At 40.2% G+C, this 17,368-nt stretch overlaps 2 protein-coding genes across 9 annotated transcripts in view; one reads left to right on the top strand and one right to left on the bottom strand.

Moving 5' to 3' along the window:
* The window catches only part of SULF2 (sulfatase 2), an 86,092-nt gene extending 72,332 nt beyond the window's left edge, over positions 1 to 13,760 (top strand). For 3 of the 5 annotated variants that reach the window (XM_071572552.1, XM_071572554.1, XM_071572551.1), the window contains exons 12-21: positions 952 to 1,192; positions 2,912 to 3,008; positions 4,670 to 4,764; positions 7,128 to 7,187; positions 7,608 to 7,777; positions 8,207 to 8,349; positions 8,558 to 8,681; positions 9,166 to 9,196; positions 9,486 to 9,542; positions 10,577 to 13,760. In XM_071572552.1, coding sequence (XP_071428653.1) covers positions 952 to 1,192; positions 2,912 to 3,008; positions 4,670 to 4,764; positions 7,128 to 7,187; positions 7,608 to 7,777; positions 8,207 to 8,349; positions 8,558 to 8,681; positions 9,166 to 9,196; positions 9,486 to 9,542; positions 10,577 to 10,607 — 1,049 coding nt within the window. In that variant the 3' untranslated portion in view covers positions 10,608 to 13,760. The remainder of the gene's footprint in view (positions 1 to 951; positions 1,193 to 2,911; positions 3,009 to 4,669; positions 4,765 to 7,127; positions 7,188 to 7,607; positions 7,778 to 8,206; positions 8,350 to 8,557; positions 8,682 to 9,165; positions 9,197 to 9,485; positions 9,543 to 10,576) is intronic. The other 2 variants (XM_071572556.1, XM_071572555.1) reach the window with 2 other exon arrangements.
* The window catches only part of NCOA3 (nuclear receptor coactivator 3), a 58,247-nt gene continuing 53,769 nt past the window's right edge, over positions 12,891 to 17,368 (bottom strand). For 3 of the 4 annotated variants that reach the window (XM_071572546.1, XM_071572548.1, XM_071572549.1), the window contains exon 23: positions 12,891 to 17,190. In XM_071572546.1, the coding sequence (XP_071428647.1) occupies positions 17,034 to 17,190 (157 nt within the window). In that variant the 3' untranslated portion in view covers positions 12,891 to 17,033. The remainder of the gene's footprint in view (positions 17,191 to 17,368) is intronic. The other variant, XM_071572547.1, reaches the window with a different exon arrangement.

Here is a 17,368-nt window from a genome sequence, read left to right as displayed (position 1 = left end):
TCAAGTGAGCGACTCTCAGCAGTCGCTGGTGGGTGAGCAGGATATATGGTCAGAGAGGGACCCCATGGTATAGGGGGGAAATGCATTCAGCTTCCGTAACAACTAGGTTGTGTTTGTGCCATTCCAGACCAAGCAGAAGAGGAGGTCTGGGGATTTGGGCTGGAACAGAGAACTTTGGAAAGCAGTGATGGTGAAAAGATCAATGAGAAGCTCATACCTGCACAGTGGCAATTCATAGCAAATGTTTCATTTTGCTTTCGGGCTTGCAGATTCAGAAGCAAAGCCTGAGGGAGTGCATAGTACCGGAGGGTGGTGCTTCATGGAGAAACTCACTGATTGGGCTGCACATCAGGAAAATAAATGTCAAGAAAAGAATTAGATGTGGATAAAAGTACAAATTCGGACATTAATTCCTTCTGAAAAAATGAAGCACCCAGCCTTGAAGAATGAACACAGGACTGAGAAAAGGCTCAGGGTGAACACTGGGGATACTGCGGCAACTTCCAGAAAGTGGTGGGGGAATCCTGGCAATAGAGCTCTGTAAGGTGGGCACCAGAAAGGCAGTGTCTGGTCGGCGAGGGTGACCTGGCCTGGCTGGCACGGTTGGTGCCTGAGGTGTGGCTGCCACCTGGTGATTGTGGGGAAGAGCAGCGTCTGTTTGAACAAGCTCTTTGTTCTCAGTGATGCTGGACAAGAACATTTTCTTTTCCCTCTGCCATTTGTTTGCATTTGCATTGTACCTGCCCTCTCCTGTGCTGTGAGGTGTCCATCCATCCCTCTGTTCATGCCAAAGGTAAGGAAACAGCAGGTCAGGACAACTGCAACAAACACCCATTTGTCATCTACTTAATTCCAAACAGTATGGCCTGGTTGTTTTCCTCACAAGAACCACAAAGAAGAGTGAATTGGAATGTGCTGTTCCTGCCCTTCTTTCCCTTTTCTCCCCCACAGAATTCAAGCCAATCCATGCTCGGAATCGTTCCAGCCGTTCTGTGTCTGTTGAGCTGGATGGAGCTGTTTATAGCCTGGGTTTAGAGGATGGATACCAGCCCATCTTACCAAGGAACATCTCCAAGCACAAGGTGCAGAGGGCTGTCCTCCACGAGGAGGAAGACAGGGACATCGGGGAATACAGTGGCACAGGTGGCATTGCCGAGTATACAGCCCCCAACCTGATCAAAGTGACCCACAGGTGAGTGCACGTGGTAGAGCTGGAAAAGATTTTCCTGCTTAAGTGACTGCTTTACATAAATGGGTGGGTTAAAGTGTGCTCCTGTTGGATACCCTGTCTAGCTTCACTAACATTCTTGTTCCAATCTGTACAACAGTCTTCAGTTCTGTTTCAGTTTTGTCAGTACAGAAGCTAAAGAGCTGCAGCAGAGCTTTTGTGTCTTCTGCACTGGATGGAGACAGTAATCACAAGTCAGTGCACGTTTCCAGTGAGGACAGGCAAAGCTGTTTGCAACAGTTGTGTACACCTGTGTGAAAACAGGAGAGATTTTACACCTGAACTCAGTGCACCGTGGGTAACCTGGCCGGGCTGGAAACCAAAGGCTCTGTCTGGAGTATGAACTGGTTTTGTGTCACTAGTTGCTTTGTACAAGCTTTCTGTAACCAGTGTTAGGAAAGGGAAATCTATATTATGCATGAAATTGGATGGACCAGGAGCATTGGGAAATGGAACATCCTGGGAGAGAGGGAAGGCAATTGTCTGAGCACTCTTAATAGCAGTAGCTAAAAGGAACTTCATCAGGGTGGAAGTTTAGGGACTGATGGTGTCTCTTCAACTGGACTTTAATGAGTTTAGTCACCATTTCTACTTGTGAATTATCAGGAAAGGCACCAATCATTATTATGTGCATTAAATTGTTTAATGACTAGCTCATTAAATGTGCAGGAGCCAGTTTGCTGCTCTATCAGGAGAGCAGCTCTTGAGCAATTGTGCCCTCTTACCCCAGCTCTCATGAATGTTCAGGACCCATAAGTTACTATTTGTGCCTTTCTTCTGGAACAAATGTAAACGATTTTTGCTGCCTTACTACATGAATCTTGAATTCATACAAGGTACTGTCAGGAAGTGTGTTATTGATGAATCCCCAGGAATACCAGCAGAAAAAAAAGGCAGTGGGACAACATGCATGAGGTAGTTTAAAGAACAGAAAAGAGTATTGAAAATACTCAGCTTTAATTTAAACAAGCATTCTGAAATGACTGTGTGGTATTTGACACACAATAAATTTCTCAGGTAAATTTGTCAAGTGGTGATTTTTGTTTGCTTGTTTATGAAAGAATTTTAAAAACTGGATTTTACTAGAAGTTAGTGAAACATAAGGAATTAATATTGTCAGAGGGTGTTTTGCCTCTAAAGTCAGGGAGATATGCTTGAAAAATTATATCCCTTTTGTAGAAAATGGCAAAATTTCTGTGTGTCTGGTTTCTTCTTTTGTTTTTTTCCCCTTTTCTTTGTGGTGTAGTAATTCATCTTATATGGAAGTACTTTATCATTGCCCCTACCCCTGCATCACTTAGTTATGCACTGGGAAATTGCTTCTGAGTAATGCTTTCAGAGCTTGCTAGTTAGTAGAGATTTATGTTAACAGGCTAATGAACAAACAAGAACTTTGTGCAGCACAATTTACGTATAGAAATTAAGCAGTCAACAGGTTCTGCTTGATAGAAATAGTCTCCTTGAATTCTTCTTAAAAATTTCCATGGCAACTCAAACCCAGACTTCTTTCCTGGCTCAGAACATGCTCGTATTCTCTTGAATGAATACTGTTTTTTGAATTCTGCATATCATTTGCAATCCATGGTCTCATTTGTACTGGAGATGTGTTATTAAAAGCAGCTGTTTGCATTGCTCTCTGTGTGTATCCACTGTAATAAACCATGTTTGCTTTTCCATGCCAAGGTGTTACATCCTGGAGAATGACACTGTTCAGTGTGACACAGATCTGTACAGGTCACTGCAAGCTTGGAAGGACCATAAACTTCATATTGACCATGAGGTCAGTGATGTTTTCAGTGTGTGTTTTTAGCAGAGTTTTCTGTGGGCTGATAGGATCGTGCTGACTCTGGGTGTCTGTCTGCCTCTGGGTGTCTTTGTCCCTCTGGAACTTTTGAACTTGCTGGCTGATTTCTGAATAGACATTTGAGAGATAATTAAGTTCATACAAGTTTGTGAAGATAAGATGCTGAGAGAAGGAGAGAACTGCAACTGAAGGCACAGCTGAGAAGTGTCATATGAGATAAATAAGACTTGAAAGTGTCTCCATCCTGGGAAAAAATTAATCTGGATATTTTTAACATCTTAGTAGCCCTGCTCCCCAACATACCTCTCAAAACCAGGACTTCAACGTAAAATACAAGCCCAAGGGAAAGTGAGCTTCATTAGTTTGGTGCTTCTAGGATTGTTTTCTCTTGCTTGCTTGTGCTTTTCTTAACCCTTGCATTTTGGAAATGAATTTTTTCATAGGCCTGTATATACAAAGAACCTGGAGATAATTTGCCCTGTGGAATTTGCATGTAAAACTTCATCTGATACTTTTGACACTAATATTTAAGAATATAAGCTCAAACCTTTCACATGTATTGTGTTCAACAGTGGGTCTAAGGATCCTCTTCCAAAGGACCAGGGAGTGGTAGAACAAATGCCAAAGACGACAGACCTGCTGTGCTCTTACCAAATTACATAAATTCACAGCAAAGTTCTGCATAAGATCTTTGTGGCCCACTTTTATGAAGAGATTGACACACAGGGCAGATACTGAAAAAGTTACTGGTCTGCAAAGATTTAAAATGGCAATTTCAATTTCAGCATGCTCTTGTGATTGCTTTTTCTTCAGAAAATATAGGCAATATGGAGTTTCAAAGGAAATAAGAACTCACTGTCCTCTTGTGTTCCTGGTTGAGGGTCACGGGCCTGGATTCTTTGTGTATTTTCCTTGAACACTCTATTCTGTCTCTGCTTCCACATCAGTGACTTCTGGGCACTGATGGCTAATGGGAGTTCTGAAGAGACTGTTGTTCACACTGGATACTTTGGTTATTCTGCTGTGTAGAGAACTGAGGTAAAGGCCTGCAATACCTATCTGAGTGGAAATGAGCCATGCTGTGTATAAGTTAGACTGAAGAAAAGCAGGAGTTTCATTTAGTGAAAAAAAATAGGCAATTAAGAATAAACTCCTGTGGGTGGCACAGTTAACTGCTGATGGCTATCCCAGGTGGCCAGACATGGCTAAAGCTTGCCATGCAAACTGAAAGAGCCTTGCTTTCAGAACCTCCCTCCCCATCTCCTTCTTGGTGTCAGAACAGGCTGAAATTTAAGGATATAATTTTAATTTGAGCAACCTTTCTCCCCTTGCAAATGTGAGCACAAGAGGAGAAATCCCAGCTGGAAGCAGGAGTGTCTGTCTGCCTCTGACTTTCTGCCCCCCATTCTCCAGCACTGCGTTCTGCTTTCACAGTCAAGAGTCAGAGCAGGCAAACTGAACCAGAGGGGCTTCCTCCTGCTGGAGTTTCCTTCTGGAAAGTCAGATGATTTGAAAATGCTTGCTAGTGGTGAGAGCCATGTGAAGAGGAAGCATCTGGTGACAGCAGAATGGGTTTGAGAAGGTTAGAATAAGATTAAATCATGCTCTACTTTTTAACATCTACCTTTTTTTTTTAGATTGAAACTTTGCAAAATAAAATAAAAAACCTAAGGGAGGTGAGAGGCCACCTAAAGAAGAAGCGACCTGAAGAGTGTGATTGTAACAAGATAAGGTATTTCTTCTTTATTTCAGAGTAATTATCAGTGTGCAACTGTACCTGGTTTATCTCCCCACAGGAGGGCTCAGGATCTGGTTTGTGCAGTGGTTGCTTCCTGTACTCCTGAACGTGCTTTCAGAGGCTGTTGGGCTGCTGTGCCCAAGTGCAAACCCCCTTCTCCGAGGCAGGAGTTGAATCGCCTGTCAAGTGGTGATGATGTAACAGGGCATGTAACGTAGCTTGTAAACCAGTTAGTTATGCTCCTACAGTGAAGATGCTGCTGTTAAATATTGGAGATTTAATATTTTAAGCTGCAGGGGGTTTCCTGAAAACTTTGACAAGGGCATAATGTCATTATGGTGCAGTGTTACACAAAGCTGTTATAATAAGGTGTGAACTATATGGATGGGGAGATGAGAGAATTTCTTCCCTTTCCATTTTTTTCAAGGCTGGATGTATCATCTCCTAAGATGCAGTCACTGCATTATTTAGCATCTAAATCTGTTGGGAGAAGCAGAATTTAACAGTTGATGCAGAATACCTGTATTTGCACATTCAGGTTCCTTAGATGGTCTCAAACCTGATCCTGATCCAGGTTCAAGCACACCTGAGACCTGGGGGAGCAATCAAGCTCTTGCTCTGTAAATAAGTGCAGCAGAAAATATTTCAAAATCAAAAGTTAACCCAAACAGAATTTGCTCCTGAGAAGGCTGTTCAGAAAGAGACCACAAGCAGCTTCTGCTGCTGGTGATCCCAGAGCGAGCTCTGAGGCTGCTGAGAGCGAGGAACCCCCGGGAGCAGCACAGGGGCAGGAGTGGTACGACTATCACAAACAAAGCTGGTATCTGAATGGAATCGAACCCACAAGGCTGTGCCACCACTGTGGCTAAGGCACCTTTTGCCAAGAAGCCTCTGTGAGAGGGGGTGGATGATTCTGCTGTGTCTTACTGGTACCACAGAAAGCTGAAGTCCTTGGAGGGGCAATATACTCTACAGACAGGAGATGACTATTCATTGTGGATGTGGCCCATGCGGATCCTGCAACATCCTTTCAGCATCAGATCACTAAAATACGGAGAGGATCAATGTCTTGGTTATGCCCAACCCTTATATGGGAATCCATGGCAAAAAGTGCTTAAGATGAAATCACTATCATTCTAAATGACAAAATGAAAGTTTATATTTGCTTATAATTCACTCCTTTCAAAATTGATTTCATTAACTGAGCTTAAATAAACTGAGTTTATTTAATATATACTGTAAAGATTAAGGGGTTTTTTTAGTGAATGCTTTATAGAAAATGTAAAAAAGCATAATTTTTCAGACTAATATGTTACACTTATATTTGTGCATAAGATGACTAAACCCACTGAAATCAATGCAGTTCATCACCTGAGTTATGTATGTTCAAGTGTTTGCAGAATTGCATCGATTTAGCTTTAGAATTAGTTAATGAAACGCCCACTATCTGCGAGATGAAAAAACTGACTGAGGAAGATAGTTCTCTAATAATCCTACTTTGCAATTTGTTCTACAGATTGAATTTATGAAAGCTTCCAATAGCATTAATTTAAAAGATTTGTTTTGAAGGGAATTTTAATCTGATAACTTACTGAATTTAGATGTACTGATTAGAAAACATTTATTAAACTTTAGTAGTGTTTGCTGATTTTTTGGGGTAGTAACTTTATTAGTCAGAAAATATTGCCATTGGCTGAAGTTTTGTCTTTTTTTTTTTTCACCTTTGGTAGTTCCACAGAAAGGAAATTTCTGTAAAGTTGTGTCAGTTTCTGGAGAGAGAGGCAAAGCAGTAGTCCCCCCAGCAAGAACGTGTATGTCTGCTTACACCCTCCATATCTCAGAATATATTAGACACTGCTCTTGTTGGGACAGTTCAATCCATCTTGTTCGTTTCCCTGGAACTTCCAGCTAATAACCATGGAGGAAATCCCCTTCCTCCAAACCCTGAAGTACAGGCGGTATTGAAATTCTTCTACATGGAAGGAAAATGACAGGAAGGAGTTACAAGCTTGTCATCCTATCAGCTGAACAAATTAACGAATATGCAGTTGAAGAAATGTTGTAATTGAATTATGAATGTATTTCCTTTGTCTGCCTCGTGTAGGGAAACAACCAGTTACAACTAAAATCTTAGTAAACTGTAGCTGGATTAATGCACAGCCCCCCAGGGCAGTGCAGGGGGAGCACCGGGGGTCACTGTGGCCAAAGGTGCTGAGGAAAGGTCTTTATTCATTGAGCACTAACGAATGAAGGGAGAAGTGACACTGCATTAAATCTGCTTCACATTCAGTCTGAGCGTGGTACAAACAGCAACAGTTGTCTTTCTGTTGTTCACCAACAACGCTTTTATTTTCCAGTTATCATTCAAAACACAAAAGCAAGCTGAGGCACAAGGGATCCAGTCTTCATCCTTTCAAGTAAGTGAGGGCCTGTTCCTTGGAAGGAGGATGTGCCAAGACATTGTAACATTTGGTCCATACGTATCTATTACAAACTAAGCAAAAGTACTGGCATTTCATTTATCCTGTATTAAAAAGCATAAGCACTGAGACACAGGAGAAGGAACTAAGCCCACACCAAAATGCTAGTAAATTCTGAGATAAGGTTCTTGCTTTGGGAAATGTCATATCACAGACCTCAGGCAAGCCTATAAGGCCCTTTGGATGCTTTTTTATTTTCCAGTGCTATTGAATTGCAGAGTCATCTCCATTTGGAAGAGAAGCCCTTTAATTACAAATATGTTGATTCTTCCTTTCCCTCAGAGCAGCTACTTTGGGTTTTTTAGATGCATTCAAGTCTAACGGAGTTTGCGTGACCCTGATGTTTCACATGTGCAGGAAAGCCCTGCAGGAGAAGGACAGGCTGTGGCTGCTACGAGAGCAGAGAAGGAAGAAGAAACTGCGCAAACTGCTGAAGAGAATTAAAAACAACGACACGTGCAGCATGCCTGGGCTGACCTGCTTCACCCACGACAACCAGCACTGGCAAAGCGCTCCCCTGTGGACACGTGAGGATCCTGGAACCTGTTGGGCAGGGGGCGGGTTCTGGCCAGACCGGGCTGCGGTGCTGGCCTGGGGCCATCACGGGTTTCGTGGCTCAGGGCACTTACAGGTTTCATTACCTGGGGAGCCAAAGCCATGCAGTCTTCCCCATAGTAAAGAATCTGTTTCAGTGTTGCACAAAAGGCAAGGGAGGTAAAACCAACTGCACATAACCTAGAGATAGTGCATACTGTACAGGGATGTGTGTAATATCTCAGCAGCTGGAAGGCTTTGCAACTAGACAAGATGGTGCTTTAATGAGCTGGTGCTGGAAGGCAGTCTCTGCTTTACAGCTCAGGAGTGAGAGTAACTGTCTGTGAATAAAGTAATGCTATAAACAGAAAGTAATTAGCAGTGCTAAAGACTGTCTTTATAACTAACTCTTCAATTTGCAGTGGGCCCTTTCTGTGCCTGTACCAGTGCCAACAACAACACGTACTGGTGTTTGAGGACAATCAACGAGACCCACAACTTCCTGTTCTGTGAATTTGCTACTGGATTTTTGGAGTATTTTGATCTCAATACTGATCCATATCAGGTATCTAATCATAGACCTCCAGACCACAGCTTGAGAAATACAGCATTTTTCCTGCTGATAAAGCAAAATTGCACAGTATTGCTGCAGGTTTTAGTTTAGTCCTATATCACTTCAACTAGTATGATTTGGCTTTTTCCTGTATTCCATATATGAAAGTTATCAAAATGCAGAGCAATAGCTACTAACAAGAAACCCCACTTTATTGCAGCTAATTAATGCAGTGAATACACTCGACAGAGATGTTCTCAATCAACTGCATGTGCAGCTGATGGAACTCAGGAGCTGCAAAGGGTATAAGCAATGCAATCCACGAACTAGGAACATGGATCTAGGTAAGTGCCTCTCCTGGTCCATGCACAAACTTCCCAAAAGGAAGTGGGGCTCTTCCCATTATGAAACTTGAATCAGTCAAAAGGATTTTAGTCTTTCCTTAATACTAGTAATGCCCTGCTGAGGCTGGTAACTGCATGCTTAGATTTGTGTATGCATTCAGTCTGTGTTGTGTAGTATTTTTAAAACTAAGAGTGATACTTAAACAGCATAGTGATGAGTATTGCAGAGATGCAGTAGATGATGAGGAAAGAACAATACTGGTAAAAGAGGGACATAGACACTATCAAGCTTACAGGCCAGTTCAAATTGGAAGGGACTTTTGGAGTTCTGCTCCAAAGTTCTGCTCAGTGCAGGGGCAGATGTGAGGGCACACCATATTACTCAGGACATTGCATGATCAGTTAAATTCTTGAGTCTTTTTTAAAATTGTGCCTTATGTGAAACAGGCTATCGCTGGTAACATGTTAATTTTTCTTCATCTAGGACTTAAAGATGGAAGCTACGAGCAGTACAGGTACATTTCTTAATAAAAAAGTTACAATATTATTCTGAAGTATTACCTTCCTGCTGAAAGGCAAGTGTGGGATCAGGAACCACATGGACAGGCATGGCCTGGAAGGGCATCTGAAAGGCCTTTCCCCCCCAGTCACTTTGAGACACTGGAGCTATTTGTTTCAGCATGTTCTAACCTTGATAGTCAAAACTCAGGCTGAACTCTTCTCCTTCCTCATCTTTCAGACTGTAGTACTGCTGGTTTTCTTGGTGGTGGTTAATTTTTTCTCCTTTTGCTGCTTGAAAATTAGGCAGTTTCAGCGTCGCAAATGGCCAGATGTGAAGAGACCATCATCTGCTAAGTCACTGTGAGTTGGGAGCAGTTCACCCAAAGCATTAACTTTTACTTAACTTTATCCTTCACTTCTCTTTTTGCATCCGCACCTTTTATAACACCATCATCTGCTCTCATATAATGCCTAAGTGGGAAGTCCTCTAAATTATGCAAGAAATACAATACTTCCATCATTACTGACAACTGCTGCTGCACAAAACCTCTTGGTACATGTTTTCTGGGACTCCAGGAGTATAAAGATCAAGGCAGTTTCAAATGAGTAAAGGCAGGTGCTCAGCTGAAGAAACCAATTATGGTTAACTGCATTAAATTTAAAGAAAGACCAGTATGCTGGTTTTGTTTAAATTTAAATTAGTAGCAGCTACCTAGTGTTTTTTATACAATCTAGAAAGAACAAAAGCAATTGTAATTTCTCATGAGTACAAACAGTATCAGGTATTTTCTCACTCTTTATCCAATCACAGCCTTCTGTTGTGAGCAAAAAAAGGAAGTTAAAACAGAAAGTCGACTACAAGACAGATTTGTATCTAAGACTGCCTTTTTTCTAACTGAGCTTCCCTTTAAAATGTGACAATGATATTCAGTTCTCAATCTGCCACAGCTCAAAAGCAAGATACAAATTTAAGTACTTAAAAAGTTACCTTTGCCCATGACTGTCTCTGAATCTCCCCTTAAAAAGAAGGCAGAGACTTCATTTCATTAAAATCAGAGTGCTCTCAAACTGTGCAGTGGAAAAAATAGGCACAAGTGCCCTCCTAGCCCGTCTGGCCTTCAGCCTCCCCCAGCAGAAATGATTTGCAGTGCAGTGCAGAACTGCTTTCTAATTGAAGAGAGCCAAGACTGGCTTTTAGAACCAGAATGAAAGGAAGAAACTTAGGACAGGCTGAAGTTTCAAATGCAATTGGATTGTTTCTGTCACACACCTGCTCTGCTTTTATAGGTGGTGTATCGTATTGCCACTGTGTTTTACTGCATGCAACCATTACAAATACCCAACTGCTTTCTGCTGAATGTTATACACTAAACTGTGTTTGTTTTATTTTAAAGAGGACAGCTGTGGGAAGGCTGGGAGGGCTGATCTCCCTCAACTGCTGCACCTCCATGAGGATACAAACTGGCCAGAACTTGAATCCGTGTACAGACTAAATGAATTTTAACATTAGCCTGAAGGACTGGAGACACTCTGAGGCTGAAATAGATAGAATGTTTGCACTGGTGAGTGAGTTAAATAGATGCAGTGAAATAATGGGAAATGCTGTCAGAAATACAGGTCTCTGCTGTACCTGCTTTTTGCTTTGGGTTATACCTCACCTGCTTCACAAGGAATTTTACTTCAAGGAGACACAAGTAACACTGAGCCAGGAATTGCCAGAAGAGGAAACAGCCACATCCCAAAGAAAGCCATTCCAGCAACAGCCTTTACACAGAGAGCGGAGGGAAACAAACCAATTTCCAGTTCAGCTGTATCTTCAGTTGTCATGAGAAAAACTTCAAAGCCAAGTCTAACTCTAAAGCAGGATTTAGAAAACATGGAAGCTTTTGCTTCTCACTGGGGTAAAGGCAGTGGTTGACTAGAACTTGGAAGAGGTTCAGGAACTGAAGGGAGCAGCACTGAGCGTTCTCAACACCAGAACAGTTTCCTCTGAGGACACGTTTTAGTTCCACATCTATTTGTCCACCCTATTGCCACCTCACGAAGACCAGAGAAAATCTTGACGGACAGGATGCCAAATTTTTGGAGGTGTTGTGTAAAATATTGATCAATATATTGTCTGAAAGTCAATTCCTTCAGGTTGTAAAGAATTTTGTTAATAAAAAGAGTGTAATGCCCACAACCCATTTCTCAAAATGTTACTTACTGTTGCTTTGTACATGTCAGAATTCATCCATTTTTAAAAGCACTGAAAAATTTCAGTAAATGTACATCTTAAATTTTTAAAAATCAGATTTGTATGAAGTTTTTGATGTGGTAATATTCTATTGTATGTTCAAAACCAAAACAATTCCTTTGAGAAAGTAGCGTTTGCTCAGCTAGTGTAACTTTTACATTTATTTTTTTTAAAAAGGCAGCTCCAAGAAGTTCCAATACTTGTAGTCAATAAAGAATAATTTAGTTACAGTTTAGTCTACAAAAAGGTAGAATGACAGTTACTGCTTAAAGGCTTTTAAAGGGAAAAAAACCCCTGTAATTTTACTATAGAAGCACAGTGTACAGAATTATTTGAGTATTTTCATAAGGACATTTTATTAAATACCTTGTAGTACTGGCCATTGTAGCACAGGCACTAGTAGTGAGATTTGTATTTATAATTTATGTTACTCTGCTACCTGTTCTAAAGGCAAGTGCCTCAGGGCACTCCTGGGGACAGACTTTACCAACTGTGGCCTTCTCTCCTAACAGAGAGGTACTTTTTTAAAAACAGAAACCTAACTTGCTCTTTTAGAAATGCAGTGTAAAGATACAGCATGGGAATTGTTTTGAAACCCTTCCTGGTTTTGCACATTATGAAAATCAAATGGAAATATAACCAGGCATATAGATCTCTGGTACTGTACCCTCATACTCCCAAATACTTGGATTTAGGAAAAAACCCAACCAAAAACCTGCTCAAAGAGCAGAAGTGATGACTCTGTGAATGTGCTGTAGATACAGCAAGACTGTGCTTGAGTGTATGTATCACATGTGGTAAGTCAAATGGACTTCCTAAAATTTTCTTGCAAGCTTCTTTTAATTGTGGAAGTAAAATACGATTGTCTGTCTTAATCTAGCCATAGATTTTTCTTTGTAACTTGTTACAGATTTCATGCATTATCAGAAACATCTACTAGAGGATGAGATCCTGGATCAATACATTAAGTAAAAAATGAAACACATTCTTAGTGCTTACCAGAGAAAAGTTTAGCTGTCTGCCATTCCCAGTGCATTTAAAGAATCTGAGGTTAGATGTTAAAAAAATTTGCACTTACCTTTTCTTGTGTCCTCAGCCCATAGTCCTGGGCCAGCTGCAGGTGTGATGGTGAAAATCCTGCAGGGCCAATGTTACTGTCCTGTCACATCTCGGGCAGAAGGTGGAGACGGTCCCTTGTCCCTTTATGTAAAATCTGGGGCTTGGATGGGACACAAGAAGCAGCTGATGCTTGATGAAAGGCACGTTGTTGGCAAGTTGGGAAAAGCTGCTCCCACCCCTGCTCCTTCTAGCTCTTCCACAAACTGCTCTTTAGGTTGAAGAGGACAATAGATTCCAGTCAGTAGCAATGCTAAAAAGGGTCTTGTAACTGAAAGGTCCCAGTTGTTCCTCCCCCAGCATTTACAGCCTACGAGGGAAAAAGGTAAATCCTTCTCTGTACAGGTTTCCTCAGTGTTAGCACTGAATCTTCTCTGACTTTGGCAGGATACAGTCATGTACCTTGAAGTATCAGACAGCTAATAGACTGTGTCAAACAAGTCCTTATTTTAAATAGAAACCTTTATTTACATTATTATTAACATCCAAACACAAAAGCCAGAAAGGCAATAACACCTTACAACCAACTCGTTCATAAATCAGTCCCCATGATTTTTCTGTTTTGCAAAATAGAGAGACAGATCCTTTCAAGCAATACTTAAAATGTAAACTAAATGTAAATGCAGTTCTCAATACTGTAAGCCTTCTCCTGAGAATTTTTGAAAATATTGCTCTCAGAATTACATGGTTTCATATACTTGCTGTATCATTCCATCATCTGGTAGTCTGCACATAAATTCTAAAATAAAAGGTGTGCTAAATGTGCAACATTCAAATTAGTTTTGTCTTGTGACTGAAACCTGGTCGATTTTCTAACTTTGAAAGTAGTATTTTAGGCCAAGAAAAAACCCAGTACATGTGAGTTTAATAAACACATGGTTTCTGTGATCAACACTTATTTATGCAGCAGTGATCAGAGGTGGCTGTACTAGCTAATTGATTTCTTACTGTTGAATAATGTTATACAGGTTGTTTTTTAAAAATATTCAGAAAAATCTGTTGCTGTAGAACCAAAGCAAAACTGATGGTGGAAAGTAAATGCCAGCAGATTGCAAACTAGATGTACTAAGATTAGCACTGCCAAAAAAGATGTCATCAATTCATTTTAGAAATGCCCCCTCCTCCTTAGTCAAGTTTAAACTAAAAAAGAATCTTTGAATTCAGAAAAAAAAAAAGGTATGGGAAGCTCCAGCATTCAAACACAGATGAGAAATTGATGATCCTTATACACAGATGTATAAACAGAACTGCTCACTTCAAAAAAACCCTGCAGGGCATGATGTATAAAACAGTACATAGTCTTAAGAGCACACCTACTGAAAGCAGCCAGGGTTTTTAGTTTCCATCAGTATAATGAACAACTACAAAATATAAAAGATTGTTCTACTCTGATTTGACATAAAAAGCATGGAATTGTTGCCTTTCGACTTCAGTAGGCAGCACATAACAAATAGGTATGTTCTAAGAAATGTGGGGGAAAAAAGATAAGTTCAAGATAAGGCCTTTAAAAGTTTTACCTTAGGAAGCACACATGAATGGGAAGGAAGATTCCAACTAAATGCTGTCACCCAACCTTGCACACTCAGTACTAACAGCAGAGCCAGGGATGCATGGATGAATTGGCTCTACATTCTCTTTGGAACACAACTGACTAGATGATAAGGATGAATGTTTTTTTGAGACTACTTCTATTTAGAATTATTCCTATTAAAATGGGAGATCATTGAATATTCGGAACAATAAAATCACCTCTTGCTCACATACCAATAACAAGCAGTAAAGAACACAGATCAGGGTTTTGAGGGGTTTTTTACTCACTTGGGTGAAATCAGTTTTCCATTACACAGTGAACAAGAGAACAGAAGCACCACACATCTTAAACATTTCTGGGTCATCACTTAGGGAAGTGTAGACGTTTGACTTGTTGTAACTGCAAAAACTGCAAAGGGATCTTCATTCCAGGGCCCCAGAATGGAGGGGGAAAAAACCCCCCAACCCACTAAAAGCAAATAATATGTAACCAGACTTAAATGCTGTTATCAGAGAAACCTGCTTAGAAAATACATTCCTTACTATTAGAACAATCCAATGAGGTGCAGACATTTGGTTAAAGTGTGGCTTAATATTCTTAAAGATTTCTGGATGTCATGTAACAACAAATATTTTGCAACAGATAAACAGTTCCAAAGAACATTTAGAATTCATTAAAATTGACAAAAAAGACACAATTCAGACCCATCTACTGAAAAGTGACCTATTATAGAAAGACATGACTGTCCTGACAAGTGGTAACATCTTACAATGCCGAGCCTTTGTCTCAAATTGCCTTCTGTAAAAAGAAATGGTAACAAAAGTGCCCACAGGTGGAGAAAGCATTTAACAACCAGGCCATTTTATAGAAAACTGTATGGTAAACATGTAAAGATAAATGAAGTGTTGAAGACCAAAAAAGAGAAATATGTGAGCCAAAGTCACCCAGCTTCAAAGCCAGTGAATTTAATTAAAGCAAAAGTCTATTTGGACCTCAACTACACTGAGTTTACAGAAATCAATTTTGTTACATACTTAGCTTCACAAACTCTGCAAAAATGAGTTAGTGACCTACAAAAGTCATATATATATATATAATACATTATCTTAAAGATCATATTTACAAAATTTATTCACAAAAAAACTGCAAAATTCTGATTCTGACTGCAGTGCCTTGCCTTTTCTGAAGTTATTTTCCAAAAAACATGAAAGATTATTGCTCTAATTTCGGTACACAAAAGCCATTACATTATGCAGTCATTTCAAATAATTCTTCAGAGATTGTGTTTGAGAAGGAACATGAGTACACCCTACCTTCATATTAGGTCCTTATCAAAGATATTGCATTAATCCATTATATAGTCTTCTATAAAGTGCACTCAGCTGCACAGCAATACGTAAATATTAGCCATAATTGTGTTTAAATAATTTAAATTGTTTATCATCTCTTTTTAATCCTTGGCTTCAGTGAACAGGATTTTGGACTAGTATGTGCCAATTCATTTTGCACTGCTACTTTGCTTGGGAAATCCCTGACTCTTGGGGGTAAGAGACTAAAAGCAGCATTTACATTCAGGAATTAATATAAAAGAGTCAAGGCTAAGACTACATTCTCTGTCAGACACTGTTACTAATCAAAAATTCTTACCACTGTGACTTCTCCAGGCAGTTTTGTCTGCCTGTAGTTAAAGGGCTTTGGATAGCTACAGTAAACAGGTAAGGGACACCAGGAGCCCACCCATCAAATCTACTAAAATGCCATTACCAATTCACATTTCTAGCAGAAGAGCACCAAAAATATTAACAAACCTTTTTTGTACTCTGCAATATACAGTAACACAGAGACTGCTTCTACCAAAATGTATTGGGTAGGGGTTTTTTGGCTTATTTTTTCCTCCGAATGAAGTAACTCAGGACATCAAGGTGATGAACGTGGTTTCTGCAAGCCCAGTCTGAGCTGCCATGAAGAACGTGGCGCTTTCCTTTCCAACCCCAGTGCCCCAGTGGGCTGAAGATGTGGTACTGGTGTCAGCAGTATTTCTGTCAAAGAAAAGAAGAAATAATCACCAGAGAAAATAAAAAACCTTTGCTAAAAAACCCTGCATTTGGAAGAGGAAACTGCTGATAATCTGTGTCTGTAGGGAGAAGAAAAGCTTTCTGTTGCTCCACTTCTTTGAAAATAAATTTCTAACAAAGAAATGCTGTTCCAGAATTTCCTAAAGGCACTATTTGAGTATCTTCATGCAGGTTTAGAAAATCTGACATTTCACCTTCATTTTTCCCTCTTTATAGAAGGCATTTGTTGTATCAAAGTCCTGTCACCCAGAAGTCCTCAGATTATTGTCCTCACATATGTTGGACAAAATTTCGTAAGGTAGGTTTTACTAGAATAGATTTAGCTTATGTCAGTATTATATTGCTCATCCCTTGGTATTTGCTGGAAAGAACACAGCAGAAGTATATTGTGTAATTAATCTTTCAATGCCTATTATTAGCACATTTTCTCCCTAAACAAGAGGCCTATGTTTTCCATAGTTCATAACAAGCTATTTAAAGGTAAGCAGCAGCAGCATCTGCCAGAAGGATTCCACACCAGCAGAATTCTTGGTCTGACTCCTAACATCTACTACGTGGAATTTGCACCATCTGCAGAAGACGCTTTTCACAATGGCCATGGGTTGCTTTCTGGGGTTTCTTCAGGGTCACTCGGTATTTCATTACCCTTTTTGCAGTTGAAGCCTTCATCCTACCTATGATACTTAAAAGTCAGCAGCTAATCAGAGCACACACCTTATGTTCATTGTGGATTTGATTAAGAGTCATCAATAATAAGGTACCTCTTCAGACAGAAAACTGACAGGTCCACAGATGCAGGTATGAGCAGGATAACAGAGCAGGATTGTGCAAGAGAAATGGATGGAAGCAGGCTGTACTCAATGGAAAGAGTCAACAGATCTTTTTGTCAGTCTTTATGTACAACTTACCTGGTCTGGACCCATAGGCATTCCTGATATAGGCATGGTATTAATACTCATCTGTCCAATATGACCACTGGTCCCATTCATGTGCATCACGCTGTATGCTGCTGGATTGCCTTGATGGCTAAACTGCTGCTGGGGAAAAGAACTGAAACACAAAACGACAAATAAAATTACCTTCTGAAAAGTTTACACGTTGATCTATTGCCTTCCCTGCACCAGCTGTCAACACATGAAAGATAAAACTCTTTTCACATTTCTTATTTCTGTATCTGTTTCAATATCTGTTGAAAGTGAAACAGACATTTCCTTCCCCAAAGGAATTC

This window comes from Pithys albifrons, chromosome 18 (assembly GCF_047495875.1).
Source record: "Pithys albifrons albifrons isolate INPA30051 chromosome 18, PitAlb_v1, whole genome shotgun sequence".
Classification (NCBI taxonomy): Eukaryota; Metazoa; Chordata; class Aves; order Passeriformes; family Thamnophilidae; genus Pithys; species Pithys albifrons.
Note: the sequence above shows the minus strand (reverse complement) of the source record. Positions and strands in the feature narration are given on the sequence as shown.